The sequence below is a fragment of the Lathyrus oleraceus genome, chromosome 5 (assembly GCF_024323335.1).
Source record: "Lathyrus oleraceus cultivar Zhongwan6 chromosome 5, CAAS_Psat_ZW6_1.0, whole genome shotgun sequence".
NCBI lineage: Eukaryota > Viridiplantae > Streptophyta > Magnoliopsida > Fabales > Fabaceae > Lathyrus > Lathyrus oleraceus.
The window spans coordinates 632,465,369-632,483,303 of record NC_066583.1 but is presented as its reverse complement, the minus strand read 5'-3'; the positions used below and the strand labels follow the sequence as shown (position 1 = coordinate 632,483,303).

Here is a 17,935-nt window from a genome sequence, read left to right as displayed (position 1 = left end):
ATAGCCATAACCTTACATTTGATATGCGTGTGTGCGCGCGCGTGTGGCGATAGGGGGGATTTTGTCCTCACCTCAGAGTACATTATTTATAGAATGATATCTTTTGATATCAAAATAAGGTTCCACACTCTATATTTCCCCTAATGAACCATTGTCATAGATCTCTCCTTTGGTTTTTGGATTGACTTGCTTTGTTCATGATCTTACACCAAGACTTGATAACTCGTCTACTCTTGGAATCGAGTGTGTATTCCTTGGTTATTCAAGAGTTCACGAAGGGTATCAATGCTACTGTTTCTCTATTAATCGCTTTTACATGTATGCCGAGACCACTTTATTTGAAGATGCACCTTTCTTTGCATTTCCAATTGCATCTGAGTGTGCCTCTAAGGTATTATAAATTCATTTCTTTGTTCCGGTAATTTCATCCATGCTTTTCACTACAATCAATAACTCTGATTTCTTCGCCCTTATTCACTTCAATGACTTTCACCTTATAGTTGTAGTTCACCGTCTCGTCGTTTCCCAACACTATCAATTAAAGTTGTTTCTCTGAGCACTGATGCAATGGGTGATACTTCCCACCATATCAAAAACCTTGTCACTTGGATTGTCACACATCAAGCTTATAATATGGGAAATATTTAAGCCTCATGTTGCCATTTCTACCACTGTCTCTATTTGTGCTTATTGAATTTGAGTTTTGAAGTAGAATTAGAGTTGGAGTTAGATGACCCACCTTTAATTTGAGATGCTCCAATTATGTTTTACCCAATGTGGCTTCAAATTGGATTCAAGTTAGAACCTCAAATGAAACTCCCTCTTCTGTTAGAGCCTGATCCAAATACGCTCACCCATTCAGATGTGATCCATTCCTTTTCAATTTTTTTGATTTCCTTTGTCTTGGAAATAATAACCCTCACAACTTCTTTTTGACATTACAAGTAAGTTTCATGACTTGAATACGAGTATGATGATTGAAGGTAAGAACCTTCAATCACAACTTTGATTTGAGCCCCCCTAAGTATCCCTGATGATTTTCCTCCAACAACCGTCTCACCTAAGATAATACATATTTAAACTGAGTGATCTATTCATCCATACTCCCAAATTGTTGCAAATTCTTCAAATGGATTGTCACATTGCTTGTGTCCATGCCTCTTGTTTCAATTTCATCCATGTAAGATTGTCCTATGTGTCATGCATCAAATTAAACATGTTAATCTCCACACCTTCTATGATCACCTTCGAACAACGACATGTCCAATTTTTTACCGCAATTTTATTATCTATTACCAACACTTCCAAAAAAACAATGATGAATCTACTCATTCCGATGAAGGTTATTCAATCATCATCATATCATTAACTTCCCCATCATTATCTCTCGAAATTCTAAAGCTCACGATACACAAAACCTTCCATATCCTCACCTCTTATTTTAAACGCGTCAATTCAATCTATCACCCTCAATGACATGAACATAGACTCATTAATCGGTAGTTCTTGAAGATCCAGCGAGTCAAACCAATGAAGAAACCCACATATTAAAAAAAATATATAACATTAAAGATTACAAACTCAACATTAAATATAACAATATTTGATAAGATTAATTTATTAAAATTAATACAATTTTATTTATTTATTTATAGTTTCTCTTTATTATGTATAAAATAATAAAATGTGATATAAATAATATTAATTAGAAAGAGATGATAAGAGAAGATAAAACTATGGTTCCCTAACCTTAATACAAATGACAAAGCATTTATAAAAAGCAGAGCAAAGATGCAGAGACACTCTTATCAAATACTTATAAAAGAATCACAAACTTTAAGTCATCCATTCCACTCCATTAACCTTTGAATCTGTAGCAGTTACTATGCTTCATAGTTCATCATCTATATTTTTAATCACTAAATTCCTCATAAACTTACCACCAATTCTTAAAAAATTACTTCATTAGAAAGTGAAAACATCACTAGGCTATGATTAAAACTATGATTAACAAAAAAATCTTTGTAAAGACAGTAATAATGCTGTTGATTAAAAGATGCTCTAACTTTTACTGCAGTTTTCACAGCAACTTTACAGTGCGCATGGAATATACATAACCAAAAAGAAGTCAGAACTTTCCACTTAAAAAAAAAAAGCAGAAAAAATATAATATAATATTCAATTATCAAGTTCAGTTGAGAATTTATTTTCAAAATTCTTCTCTCTGAACTCTTATGCTCAATGCTTATATATATTATACAATTTCCTCACATTGTTCAAGTACCAACATTTGTTTTATTGCAAAAGTTTGTACTTTTTGTTCCTCCTATCTATATAACTTTCTCTTCATCAATAAACACACACTACATCAGCATTCAGCAGTACTTTCTCTTCCATGGCATATTAAGGTACAAACTTTATTCTCTTTTTTTTCAAATGCTTATACTTTGTACCTAAGCATAATACATTAACTCGATGAATATTCTATGTAACACTGATGCTTCTGAATAAAGACGTATCTGGTGTCTATCGCTCTTGACGTTTCAGCGCTGTGTCTGTGTCATTTATTCATATGATCTTATATATATTATTGTCTTCGACATCATAGGTAAATGAAGATTTCGACTTTGAATTAGATCTCTCTTGGGTTGGTTTCACTTCATTAGAGATTGTTGTCAAGTAGTCATTATATATGGAAAATCTTAGATGGGATGATGACTCCGAATTTGTTGCCAACATACCAATCTTGTGGAACACTCAACCACAAGATCTTGAAAGAGACTATTCAATGTCCAATCAAACTTCAAGTGTTCTTAGTTATCAAATGCAAGAGACGCAGAAGGTTCAATCAGAAGCTGGAACCAGTTGGGAAGAATCTCTAATATTTCAATCATACCCTTCACTTTCAGTCAATATCAACACACCTAACAATTATGTGCCAGATTTCAACATGGTCCACCAACAAAACAGCAAGAGTACTACTACCTGCTCTCTTGAATCATCACTTGATTGTTTGTTTTCAGCCACTACTAATAGTAACACCGACACGAATTCTGTTCAAGATGATGGAATTTCCATGATTTTTTCTGACTGCAAAAACAGAAACTTATGGAACTTCAGTGCGGTTTCTTCTGCGGAATCTGAGAGTACTAATGCATCCATTAGTGCTAGACGAAACAAAGACTTGCAGTATCCATTCAAGGAACTAGATCATGAAATAGTGTCTCAAACTTCCTCAGATCAAGGTAAAATCATTGATAACTCCAAGGTATATTCGACAAAAAGGACTAGTATTGATCGGTATGATCCTTACTTCAGTATTACTACTACTCAGAATTCTTCTTCTGCTTCTACTGAATTTGGTTTCAAGCTTATCTCAGAGAAACCACCGAAATCGAAGAAACCAAGATGGGATGATGATAATAACAAGTGTCCCAGTTCATCAAATATCAATTTCCAGCAACCGAATTCATCGCTTTCATTGTCGAATTCATCGATTCACGAAGAGCCTGATCCAGAAGCTATAGCACAAATGAAGGAAATGATATATAGAGCTGCAGCATTTAGGCCAGTCATGAATTTGGGTTTGGAAGTGATGGAAAAGCCTAAAAGAAAGAATGTTAAGATATCTAAAGATCCACAAACTGTGGCTGCAAGACAAAGAAGGGAGAGAATAAGCGAAAGGATTAGGGTTTTGCAGAAGATTGTTCCTGGTGGAACCAAGATGGACACTGCATCAATGCTTGATGAAGCTGCAAATTACCTCAAGTTCCTTAGATCACAAGTCAAAGCATTAGAGAATCTAGGAAACAAGATTGATACAATGAATAATTGTCCTCCTTCAAGCATAGCCTTCTCCTTCAACCCTTCAATTCCCATGCAAAACCCTAATGACCACATCCAATATTCCTAAGGTCGAAATCATTATCATCAAAACTACTGTAAAAAGTTGAAATAGCGACGAAAATTTAGAGATGGAAAAATGCAAGACGTTAAAATCGTTACCATTTTTTTTACCTTTTCTATCTTTAAATTTCGTCGTTATTTCAACTCTTATCAGTAGATATCATTGAAGGAAAGATGTAAAAAGGTCAAAGAACTCAATAGCCTCTAATTATTTCATCCAATGACAATGATTAATGTATCATCATGTTCTAGTTAAAGTTTCAATTTTGTTCACTGTCTATGATCATGTAACTTTCTTGTTTAGTGAAATATGTTTGAAATTCTGATCAATGAGTGTGTTTCTAGTTGTATTAAAGTACACATTATGCATGCATGAGATCATATATGTTAAGGTGCTTTTGCTTACACTAATGAATGCTTTTGATGCAATGAAGTATAAAGATGATGATTACAGTGAAAGTAGTCAAAGTAAAGGAAGTGAGATACACAACCTTTTAGCTTACAGAAAGGTGTAGTAATTATAACAGCCATGATTAAGATCAAGGGCTAGAAAGGGACTGTTACTTTAAGATTGTTTTAAAATAGTTTAATCAAATCTATGTACTTAGGTGTAATATTTTAATGAATGATTTGTAACATTGGTTAGCTAAACAATGCAAGAGACATTCTCTTAAGAATGGTGTCAGTGGTCCTGTCTCCTTGATTCAACCCAAAGCGTGCTCTTGAAAATCTCTCTAAACTCATTATGCTCAGCACGTGTATGTATATTCTTCTTTTTTGGCAGAACTGTTTGTCATAAACAATACCTACGTATTGTACATGTTAAAAAGTTACAATTAGTTGAATAATTGTCTATGATGTTTAGAGTTGTTTGGTGTTTAGAGGTAGGTTATAAATAGTGATGAGAAATTTTTTATATAGGTGATTTTTGGATGAAAAATGATCATAAAATTGAGGTATTTATAGAAGATTTATTGGCTAAAAAATACAGAGGTGTTTCCCACATTACATAATAAAAAATATGGGAGTAGTGGAAAATTCATCCTCCCTCAAACCGTGGAAGAGAAGGTCTTTCTTGATTGATCTTACTTGGATCACATATATTGGACCAGAAGTTCAAACTCAACATCAAATCATGACTAGGGCGACTAGGTTCAATAAGGTGAGCAAGCTCAATCGGACGATCGAGTCCATCCACTATTACAAAATAGACCTTAAGTAATATCATATTACAACGATCTTCATGTTAACCATGGTAATAACTTTTTTTAGGACACTTTTTTTTAGTATTTACTAAAAGATATTTCACTACAGTCATAGTTAACAACCGTAGTGAAATGTACCTACAGTGAAAGAGTTTGAATCCCAACACCAATAATTTTCCATTTATCGTGACATAATGAGTTTGACCTTGTATATCACCACAATTCTTATAATCAACCGGGGTGTAAGGTGCAATCATTTCATCACGGTTTATATTATCAGTACATAATAGTCGTCTCTCTCAAAACAAAACCCTAACATTTCTTTCACTCGTCTCTCTCAAAACAAAACCCTAACATATCAGTCACTCGTCTCTCTCATATGGAAATCCCAAACTTATGCAGTGAATTCGTCTTCTTCGAAGGTTACCTTTGTTGCACCAAATCTTAGCAAATGACTACCTTACATGTTTGTCTTCACAATAGTTTATGTTTCAAAATCTGTTTAAGTATTACTTTTTACGTTTCAATAGCTTATTTCATAATGTTTGAACTTTCTGTCAGTTTTGACTTATAGGTAGGGATGATGAATGAAAAAAATTAGCGAGAATATAACTAAAGTGAGTGTTTTAAACTTGTGTGAAAGACCCAGAATGACATTCATTTAAAATTAACACAAATTTGTAGCTCTCACTACGCCAAAAACTGGAATAGACAGCGCACCTTAGAGGGCGCTTTATTACAAAAGCGCACTCTAAAGTGAAGCGAAAAAAATAAGGAGCGAACAACTGGAATAGACAGCGCACTTTAGAGGGCGCTTTTGTAATAAAGCGCCCTCTAAGGTGAAGCGAAAAAATAAGGAGGAGATAGAGGGACAACAATACAGGGCGCTTTTTAGAAAGCGCCCTCTAAGGTTACCCTTAGAGCGCGCTTTTAAAAAAGCGCTCTATAAGTCCATGTGCATTTCCAGTTTATAAAGCGCTTTTGGAAAGCCTTAGAGAGCGCTTTCATAAGCGCCCTCTTAGACCCCCTTTAGAGGGCGCTTTTTTTCCACAAGCGCCCTCTAAGGTCCCCTTTAGTAAACATTAAAATTATAACATACTGCACGTTTTGTTATTTTACTCTCTGTTATTTTCGTTCTTTTTCACGTTAGGGTTCTCACTGCTACGATTTTCGCTACTTCTAAGGCGTTCTCCTTCCACCTCTGTTAGATCTACGACGTTTCCTCCTTCTATTAATTCGTTGTTAGCTGTTCGATTTTGACACCATAGGTATTTTTCTAATCTTCATATTACTTGGTTTCTCTTTTGACGTTCTCTATTGTTCATTTTTGGTGCTGTTCAGGTTCGACTGAAAGGAAACTAAATTTGTAACGCTCCAAATTTATCAGACCATAATCTGAACAATATTTACATGTCATTTAGGTTCTTGCTACGATTTTAACTTTGTAGTTAGCAGACAAATCTGGTCGCCGGCTTTTACTTATTGTGAGTCTGAGCTTTTTCGATAATTTTTGCATTCACATTACTATTTGTTTGGAGGGTAATAAGAGATTAATCAAAATCTCCTATTGCAGGTTTCTTCATCTGCAATGGCTTTGAGTCTTTTGGTTGTTTCAATATCATTCTACTTGAAGGTAATAATAATTTTTTTGTTTGTTATATTTTTTGAACATTTTTTTTTGTTTATTTTTATATATACATAATACATTAACTAGATATTACACATGCATTCATGCATAAATGTTCAGAAATTTGTAACACAGATTCACAGGATTATATATCAGTAAATTCTTCTTTATATTTTTGGTTTTTTATATGGATAATATATTTTATGTTGAATTTGCTCTCAGGAATATATATCACCAGATTCTGATTTATATGCGACATTGAGCCTCGTATCGGTGGCTGGAGTTGTGGTGTGTAAATACAACTTTATTACACAAATGATGGTTTCTATTGTTTGTTTCCCTAACTTCATTATTATAAACTTTCAATTTCTTTCAGGTCATGGTTATTGCATTCTCTCTGGGATTAGGAGCAATGCCATGGATTATAATGTTTGAGGTACAATTTTCTTCAATAATAATATGCATGACAACCCTATATGAACAAACATTTGTTGTAATATAATGTGATAGTTGATGTGTTGAATATATTTTACATAATAGATTCTTCCGATTAACATCAAAGGCCTAGCTGGAAGTTTTGCAACACTTGCCAATTGGTTCTTTTCCTGGTTGGTTACATTAACAGCAAATTTGCTCTTGGATTGGAGTTCGGGAGGTTTGTGTGCATTGCCTATGTTAATTTTCTATAAATATCTATTCATTCTAACCAGAAGCTTCCTATGTTTTTATCAGGAACCTTCACAATATATATTGCAGTGTGTGTTTTCACAGCAGGATTTGTTGCCATTTGGGTCCCCGAGACAAAGGGAAAAACTCTTGAAGAAATACAACAGTTTTTCAGATGAAGTTTCCTTTCGAGTAGCACTTCAGCTAGTGTTCGCTCATGTATTCACATTCATATTTTTTTTTCTGAATCAACTCAATTCATTTTTGTGCTCTTTGGTCTTGTTAAATATGAAAAATACCAAGGGGTAAGGGATACTTGAAAGTATCAATTGATATTTGTTTAGATGGAGATGTTCCATTGTCGTCAAGCCTCATTCGCGTAGATGATGATGCTGGATATTTGAAAGTATCCCTCTCTACGACAATGGAACATGTCCATCTAAACAAATATCAATTCTATCTTCAAAAGATAAGGGACCAAAAATATAAGGGGATTACACAGCAAATCGAGTCAGTTGCATAAAAAAAAAAGGTATAAACACAATTATATGATATTTATGCATAGAAAATGTTAATTCTTGATCTTATACTTCACCTAACTAATTTTATGATATTTTAGGTTCATGCTATTGATATTGAACAAAAAGAGGTTGTTGCTAAGAAGACTGCTGCTAGCAAAAAAAACATACATCTCAGAGATGCTTTTGCTACTTAGTTTTATTTCTTTTTAAGTTATGAATTGGTTGTATATTTAGAATCTTTAGAAGTTAAACGATTATATATCAGTGGATTGTTGTATATGTATGGATTGTTGTATATAAGGCTTGTTGAATGCAATGTGTGAAAAAGGGCTTCAAATTATACAGTTTTGGGTGTACTGCTTCAATATACAGGTTGTCTAAAATAAATAAAAAAATATAGCGCTTTTTAAAAAAAAAATTTTAAATGACCACCCACTTTAGAGGGCGCTTCCCAAAATAAGCGCCCTCTAAACCCTTTAAATTTCCACTTTAGAGGGCGCTTTCCAGTAAAAGCGCCCTCTAAACCCTTAAAAGTTTCCACTTTAGAGGGCGCTTTCCAGTAAAAGCGCCCTCTAAACCCTTAAATGTTTCCACTTTAGAGGGCGCTTTCTTTAAAAAGCGCCCTCTAAAGTGGCCCTTAAAGGGCTTAAAGAGCCACTTTAGACAGCGCTTTCACCAGGAAAAAAAGCACTGTCTTTACCTATGCCAGCGTCAGATTAGAGGGCGCTTTAAAGCGCTGTTATAGGCCAAAAAAAGCGCCCTCTTTTCCCTTATTTGGCGTAGTGTCTCACTTCAATTTCATCCTCCTTTCTTTATGGATGTCATTATGGGACAAGTACATTTCTAAAATATTCTATAAGTTGATATTTTGTTGTTGTTGTTATTAATAAAATTTGTATGTTGTATGTAGTTTATGCTATGTGCCGATGATTTTGTTGTTTTTAATAAGAGTTGTTTGTTGTATGTTGTATGTTGTTTAAGGTTTGCTGTTGATGAATGTTGTTGTTAATTTTGTTTTAAAGATAAGTTTATTATATCTTATGTGGTTTGAGTGTTTTTTCAACCGCTTATCAAATATATATAAATTTTCATATTAAATTAGAAAATTATAATATGATAGATAAAGTTCTATTAGAAAACAAGTTACACGCTGAATTCTAGATAAGAATTATTCAGCTCGTTATCTGTATTTCGTTGTTTAACCGTTAGAACTTGATTTAATACTTCTAATTCTTCAACCGTCTCTTTCTCCACGGTTGAAGAACTATAAGTATTAAAACAATTTCTAACGGTTAAAGAGCGAAATGTAGACAACGAGCTGAAATTTTTTTGTCTAGTATTGAACGTGTAACTTGTTCTTCTAATATAATTTAATTTGTCATATTATAATATTCTAGATCATAATAAAAGATTATTAGGAAGTATTGACGAAATAAACATTCCACAAAATTTATTATAGACTCAGTATATATATCACAACAGTTGTTTAGAACAACCATTGTGAAATGTTATCCGTTAAAGAATATCACGATTGTTTGAAATAACGATTGGAATATATAACGCGCTACATAGTTTATAATGATAATCGTATGACCGTGATGGAAAATATCATACATGCTTCAAACATTATACATAATTACTACAGTTAATTTTGGTTTTTAAATGGTCTGTCTTTTTATGATCTGATAAAATTATTTCTGTACACGTATAATAAAATTAAGTTCTGTATAAGCTCTTAATTATTAGTGTAATGTAACTAATGATATTGTTAATGATGATGAGTATGATAACTACGGCTACAACAAAACGTGATGTGATGCAATTGTGCTATGATCATATATTATAATATAATTGAAAGAACATATATGGCTTATTTTATTCTGTTAGCTCGAATATCATGACTAAGCACATGCATCTGTGCAACTGTATCTGCATGTGGCATATATTTTCAGTACAAAATGAAGCCCTTTCGGCCTTTCTTCTGTCATGCTTGGAAATTATTCCTACTTTTGTTCACCATTGATCATCAACTATATAAAATACTTTATCTAATGCTACCACTAGTTATAATTATCTCTTCTTTTTGCTCTCAAGTCCAAATCTAACAACTAATTTTTTTCCCACACAAATAAACAACTAAATTTCATTCAAAATCAGTATAAAAGAGACTAAATTAAACAATGTAATCTCTACTAATGTTAAAAATAACCAACAACTGAATCCAAAATGTGGAAACTTTCAGCATTGAGAAAAGACGGGGGAAAATAAAACTAGGCCAATGAAATTCAATGTCGTGAATGCGAGAGATTTAGACACATTCAAGCTGAATGTCTAAATTTTCTAAAAATGCAAAGAAAAAGTTACAATACCACATTCTGAGATGATGAGTCAGACGAAGAAAGTGAGCCTAAATAGACAAATAATATTGTGGCATTTACCACTCGTTTCAAAGAAAGTTTCAATTATGAGTTACTCAATGATAAAATGCTTTTCTAGAAAATAATGGAAATGTCAATGATGATCAGTTGTCTTACGATGCTCTTGTTGAAACTTATAAGATTTTGTATCTGGACTCAAGAATATCAAGTAATTGATAAGCAGAAGGAAAGGATTGAAACCCTACTTTAAGACAAAATTTGTTTCATGCTCACTATTTCTGAGTTGACGAAGGAGGTTGAACATCTCAATTTTGGACTTTATGGAATGACCAAATCTATCTGCATGATGAATTAAAGAGCTGAGAATCTTGATGTGATTTTAGGTATAAGAAAACCGCCAAAGGATACGAAGGGAATCAAATAAATTGGCGAATCATCCAACCCAAAGACAATGTTTCCCTCTCTTATCCGTAAAGTCGAAATGAAGATGTCAAGTAAGATGACGCAACAACCTATAAAACTTATTACCAACACATTGTTATCAAATCCACTTGAGTATGTCATCATTTTGGTCGACGTGATCACATTCGGCCTTACTACCATAAATTGTATGGTAAAGAACTACATCACAAACAACTATATCTTTAGTGGAATGTGAAACCTAATTTAAATCATCAACAAAACTGATGTGTCAAGATAAAACTTCTAAATCATATTGTTTGTACCTCCTTTAGAGTTTCATCTCGTAAAAATTGATACTTTAATAGCGCTCTACTCATACTCAATTAAATCCCAATTGTATTTTGTAAACATGCTTAGTTAGAATACCTAAGTACTATTAGATATCTCTCTAGTACTTTTCATGTATAACAATATACACTTTTTTTATCTTCATTTTATTAATGCTTACTCCAAATTCACTGGAACTTACATTTTGCAAGTTAAGTCTCGGAATTTCTCTTGCTTTGTTCTCTTTAAAATAATGAATGAAAATCAATTAGATCTCAAAATCAAATCTCTTCAAACTGATGGGGCAAAGAATATAATTTATTTTATAATTTTTTAAATATTCATAGTATTACTCAGAATTAATATAATTTATTTTACAACTTTTTAACTATTCATAGTATTACTTATAGAATTAATTGTTTATACTCATGAGTAAAATATATCTACTAAAAGAAAGCATGTGCATTTAAGTGAAATTGGACTTATCCTTTTAGCCAAGAATTTAGGCCTCATTATCGAGATTTCTTAATGAATCATATGATTTATTAGGGCACCTCGTGAAAAGACAATAATATCCCTAGATCCGAAAATAACATTCTGACGCACCCCAAACACATATAATCAAAGTTGATTTTGAATGACGCCTTAAGACTGTGTTTTTTTTTGCATCCGGAGATGCATTTGCTAATCTGTCAGTGTCGCACCTCAAAAAATGAGTGATAATGCGATCCCTCGCGATGGAACGCGGAAAAAAATGTTAGTTCGAACAGAGTCGCCACCGAACTTTATTCATTCCAATGAAGGAATAGGAAAATATCGAGAAAACCTTTGGAAATAAGAACAATGGTCATCGCAACCATATTCGGGTTCGGGAGTCGATTACGTAAGGGGAAGGTGTTAGCACCCCTCACGTCCGTTGTACTCAACGGGAACCTTTTAGTCTGATTTTGCTATTTGACTGTTAATTGACTGTTTATCTGATTGCTTCGAGTGATTAGAATCGATGATAGATATGGATGAAGACCTCAGGAGGGGGGAAATGGGAGGTTTTTTATTAGTGTGCTCGCGAAGATACAGCAATCTCCTGCCTACGTATCCTTATAGTGCAATAAGGAAATCAGAGCATTCGTAGTTCGGGCCACTACGAATATTTGATGGGTTTTGTTTTTGATGAACGACTGTGTAGGTCGGCGTTCTAACGGCTAAACGCTGGCATTGTCTACTCTCGGGGGAGGCTCTAGCACTGGTTTGTTAGGCGCATTAGAAAGGATTGACAGTGTTCTTTTTGAAAGGGTTTTGGTCACGCGGGGGTGACAGGATGAATTGATGTGTTTGATGTTTGATTTGGGTTGGTTTCGATCGCACGGGGGCGAGAAATTAGACTGATTTGTTAAGGTGTTTTTGGAGAACGACGAAAGATTGAGCAATGTGGTGTTCACCAATCGTCCAATTCTTTCGAGGAGTAATAAGGCGTCCGCCTTTTATTCCTTTTTTCATTCAGATTATTTTGAAAGTTTGTTTGTGGATGTTGAATATGCACGGTAGTGAGGCGTACGCCTCCTACTTGCTTATTCAAGGAATAATGAGGCGTGCGCCTCCTATTCCCTTATCCAAGTTTATTTAGCGTATTTTAATCGGAAGTCGATAATTTGTGCAATATGGCGTACGCCAATTATCCAAATAATCGAGAGATGGTGAGGCGTACGCCTCCCCTCTTTTATCATCCAAGGTTTAAATTGTAAAAGATATGTTTAGGTGTTTGTATTTGATTTGCGAAGATAGTTTGTATTTTGAATTGGTAGGTTTGGATTTGTCGATGATTTGAGATTACTCGATTGTGTTTTAAGTTTGATGACGAAGACTCGAGCAATGTGGCGTACGCCAATTATTCGAATAATCGAAAGATAGTGAGGCGTGCGCCTCCTATCCTCTTTTCATCTGAAATAGAATTAAATGGTTGTAGGATTTGTAGTTGATTTAGAAAATGTGATTTGAATGTATATGATTAAGGTTTTAATTTGATGACGAAGATTCGAGCAATATGGCGTACGCCAATTATTCGAATAATCGAAAGATAGTGAGGCGTACGCCTCCTATCCTCTTTTCATCTGAAATATAGAATAAAAAAGATTTGGAATTTTATAGAAATGATTTGAAATAGTATGATTTGAATGTGTAAGGTTAAGGTTTAATCGGATGACAAGAACTCGCGCAATATGGCGTACGCCAATTATTCGAGTAATTGGGAAATAGTAAGGCGTACGCCTTCTATCTCCTTTTCATCCCAAATTTATATTTGAAAGAGAAAAAACTTTAGAAATTGAGTTGATTGGAAAATGATTTGAATTTGTGTTGATTAAGATTTAATCGGGTGACAAGAACTCACGCAATATGGCGTACGCCAATTGTTTAAGTGCTTGAGAAATAGTGAAGCGTACGCTTCCTATCTCTTTTTCATCCCAAGTTTATGTTTAAAAAAAGAAAATGATTTGGAAAATGGTTTGAATTTGTGTTATAAATGAAATGAATTTATTTTGTGTATTATTTCATCTACTCGATTATTCAATAAACAAGTAGGTTTCATTGTAAGGAAGCCCAAGAGTAAGCTATGTGAGGTTGATGGCGATGCGAAGAGCAATCGACTTACAAGGGTATTTTGAAATGGGCTCGATATGGAATCGAGAATTGTATGATGTGATTTTTGAAATTGGTTTGGGTGGATAATGAATTGAAATGAAATTGAATTAAAAATGATTATGAAATGATGATGGAAAAGAAAAACCTTTGATTATTATCAAAATTTACTTAAGTTGATTAATCGAATTAATTAAAACTAATTATCAAAATTATTTAATTATCTCAAATAATTAAGTTAATTAAGGTTAATTAATTAAAAAACAATTAATCAAACAAAAATTCAACTAATAATATTTTTTTATGAAAAAAACAAATTAGTAACAACTTTGACTTAAAAATTGAATCAGTGACAAATTGTGCTTAGGAACCGGTTTATACATGGCGGCACTCCGCATGAAATCGAAACACGATGAAGAATGTACAATTGATGTATTTGGAACTTGGGCGGCATAACGGCATCGAATTACCGAATCCACAAATTAAAAATTGATTTAAGGATGCAACATGGCTAAACAGCAGCAACATAATGTTCATAATGTAAACCAAATGGATTATTTACATGTTTTGCAAATTACACTATACCATCAATCTCACAGAAGATCTTACAACCGCACACTGTTACTGAAATAAAATCATAATAAAATGCTCAAGATAAAGCAACATAAATTCATCTAAAACAAAAATACCCTATTTGACCATATTTCCTCATGCTAACATTATAATTTGGCCAAATTCGAAATGCCATGAAATTAAAGAAAGAGTTAAACAGCAAATCAATCTTTTCTTACAAAACCCATTCACAGCATAGCCAGCCACATTAACAACAATACAACTCAACCCAGATTTGAACAATAAATTCGGCAGTCCTAAACATAAAATCGAGAACCAGTGCTTGAAAGCTTAACTACAACATCAATAATATAACGGCAAAGAAAAATTTACAAGCAACTAATATTATAACTATAACCCTTAATCCAACAACTCAAGATTGTACTGATAAACAAACATCAATTTTAATTAAAAAAATCAAGATCGATTATACCAACACAAAGTTAAACAACAAAAAAAGATTGAAAGCATCTCAGCAAGAAATGAAAAGGACTTTGACGTGGATTAGAGTTTACCGAACCCGGAAACAGATAGGACATGTAGAAAATCTCCACTACGGACAAAGGAGACGCAAGGTCCTTAGCTTCATTACATCAGATGCGACCGTGGTGTCTGAAACACAATCCTCACGTGCTCCGAATGAACTTCAACGACACGTTCTCTGCTACCCCACCTTTGATATAACCCTCGTCATCTCCAGAAGCAACGTTTGACTCGGAATGGTGGTTCTCGCGGTGATGAATCCGTGGCGGCGGTCTTGAGGAGGCGAGCGGTGAGGTTGTGGGTTCGTGGGTTTCGCCGGTTTAGTGGTTTCACCGGTTGGTGTTGAGAGAAGCGTTTTGGGGCTTTTCCAACGGCGGATGAAAGGAGGTTCGTCGGTGTGGAGTTGAGGGTTTGGTGCGGAAGCTAGCGGCGGATGCGGCGGCTGTTGAAGGGATTTTGGGAGTGTGAGAGATGTGCGGCTTTTCTGAGTGATGGGAAGAGTAACGAGAGAAAGAGAGAGGGTGGAGGCGGAAAGTGAGTGAGGGTTTTAGGGTTTTTGAGAGATTCAGAGTGAATGAATAGTGAGTGAGAGATAAAGAGGAAAATCCTCTTCTTATTTTCTTTTTTTTCGTACGGTAGAGAGAGAGGAGAGGTATCAAGATTTTTGAGAGATTTTGAGTGAGTGGAGTGAGACATAGCAGACCGTTGGCAAAGAAAAGAGATAATTTGTGAGTGGAATTAGAATTTGTTTTTAGTGGATTGGGTATCCAATGTAAGAAAAAGTATATCCCCCAAAAACTTACTAATAATTAAATCTAAACTAACTACTATTTAAAAATTAACTAATAAAAAAAACTAACTAAAATTTGAATATTTGACCAATTAAAAAAAAATAGGAATCGAGTAAAAAAGAAACTGGTCACACTAAAATTGCCAAGACAAAACATACTTATTAAAAATACGGTATTTCCTCAAATTTTGACTATTCAACCGATTTTTCTGTATTCTCAAATAAATTCATTTTGATTGACATTTTAGGTGTTTATTCATGATGCAAATGTATGTCATGCTATGCGTAGGATGCAAAAATGAAACTGAAACTAATTCTACTAAAAATTAAAAAAATGCCCGGACAAAATTGGGGTACGACAGCTGCCCCTATTTAATTATCTTGAACTAGAAAGTAAGAATGACAATGGTCATCATACATTCGCGGTGGAAGGTAATTAAATACGAAAGGATCCAAATTTTGTCCTTTGGAATGCGATGGAGAGATGCAGATGAAAATGCAATGGATGCCAAGGTAGTAGGGGTAGAATGTCAAATCAATGCCAACCCTCGAGTCAACATTCAAGTCTTGCACAGGTTGTTATTATTGTAAAGACAAATGTGGGACTGGTTTTCTGACACCAAAAGGATGACAGTAGATTTAACTGCTATCACCAAAAGGATGAAAGTAACTCACCATGATTGTCAGGATTATCATCACCAAAAGAATGATGGATAAACCGAGCTTCAAAAGTAATCACCAAGAGGATGATGGTTACGATGGATACAACAACGATCCTGCTATCACCAAAAGGATGAAAGCTAGACACAATCCAAAGATTTTCATCACCGAAAGGATGATGTCCGTCACCAAAAGGATGATGGTTATTCTGATAAAGTTTCCATTAACAGAGAGTGTAATATCAAGGCTATTTCCAAAAGGATGATAGTTGACTCATCAACTTCAAAGATCACCGTTACCAAAAGGATAAAGGTAAGATCCCACAACAAAACTTGTTATCACCAAAAGGATGATAATAAGTCAAACAACTTCAATGATCACCATTCACCAAAAGGATGAAGGTATAACAAAAACAAAACTTGTTACCACCAAAAGGATGGCAATAAGTCGGAACTCAATGATCACCATCACCAAAAGGATGAAGGTGTAATTAAAAACACAACTTGTTATCGCCAAAAGGACGATAATAAGCACTCAACGCAATTGATCGCCATCACCAAAAGGATGAGGGTAAGATCAAGACACAAACTTGTTATCACCAAAAGGATGATAATAAGCACACACGCAATTGATCACCATCACCAAAAGGATGAAGGTAAGATCAAGACAAACTTGTTATCACCAAAAGGATGATAAGAAGCACACACGCAATTGATCACCATCACCAAAAGGATGAAGGTAGGATCGAGACAAACTTGTTATCACCAAAAGGATGATAATAAGTCAACAATCACCATCACCAAAAGGATGAAGGTATTGTCAAACGACAAAACTTGTTACCACCAAAAGGATGATAATAAGCACACACGCAATTGATCACCATCACCAAAAGGATGAAGGTAGGATCAAGACAAACTTGTTATCACCAAAAGGATGATAAGAAGTCAACAATCACCATCACCAAAAGGATGAAGGTATTGTCAAATGACAAAACTTAGTTACCACCAAAAGGATGATAATAAGTCGATAGTCACCATCACCAAAAGGATGAAGGCACTACAACACAACAGAACTCGTTATCACCAAAAGGATGATAATGAATCCACAATCACCATCACCAAAAGGATGAAGGTGGGATCATAACTTCAAAACTTGTTACCACCAAAAGGATGATAATAAGTTATAATAACTTCAAATATTACTGACACCAAAAGGATGACAGTGGGTTGGATTTTTTCAAATGTCACCATCACCAAAAGGATGATAGCCTAAACTGAACTCCATAGTCTCTATCACCAAAAGGATGATTTTAGATTGAACTGGACGTCATCACCAAAAGGATGATGATTGAACCAACATGACAAGGATCCTTATCACCACAAGGATCGCCGACACCAAAAGGATGACGGTAGGCTGTAATAATTGTAGAGGTCACCATTCACCAAAAGGATGAAGGTTAGACCAAAACTTCACGGATCTTCGACACCAAAAGGATGACAGTAAGATCACAAATGTCAGGGATTTACCATTACCAAAAAGGATAACGGTGATCGTAAACAGGATGATGTTTAATATTATTCCTCAATGGACTTTCACCAAAAGGATGATAGTGAGAAAAATATTGGAAAAAATAAGGCCACTGTCAAAGTTCAGTAAACCTGATTTGCTGGGTAGCATTGGAACATTGTTGGATGAGACTTGCTCGGGGTATTGACAACAAAAGG

At 34.3% G+C, this 17,935-nt stretch overlaps 1 protein-coding gene across 1 annotated transcript; it reads left to right on the top strand.

The window, feature by feature from the left end:
- Positions 1 to 2,260: 2,260 nt before the first annotated feature.
- Positions 2,261 to 4,236, top strand: LOC127083620 (transcription factor bHLH87). The gene is made up of 2 exons (XM_051023938.1): positions 2,261 to 2,408; positions 2,609 to 4,236. Exon 2 carries the CDS (start codon positions 2,693 to 2,695, stop codon positions 3,911 to 3,913), a length of 1,221 nt encoding a protein of 406 aa, XP_050879895.1. The 5' UTR covers positions 2,261 to 2,408; positions 2,609 to 2,692; the 3' UTR covers positions 3,914 to 4,236.
- Positions 4,237 to 17,935: the final 13,699 nt, after the last annotated feature.

What these genes read in the sequence shown, in the direction of transcription:
- LOC127083620 (XM_051023938.1), top strand. Translation starts at nt 2,693, where the DNA reads ATGGAAAATCTTAGATGGGATGATGACTCCGAATTTGTTGCCAACATA.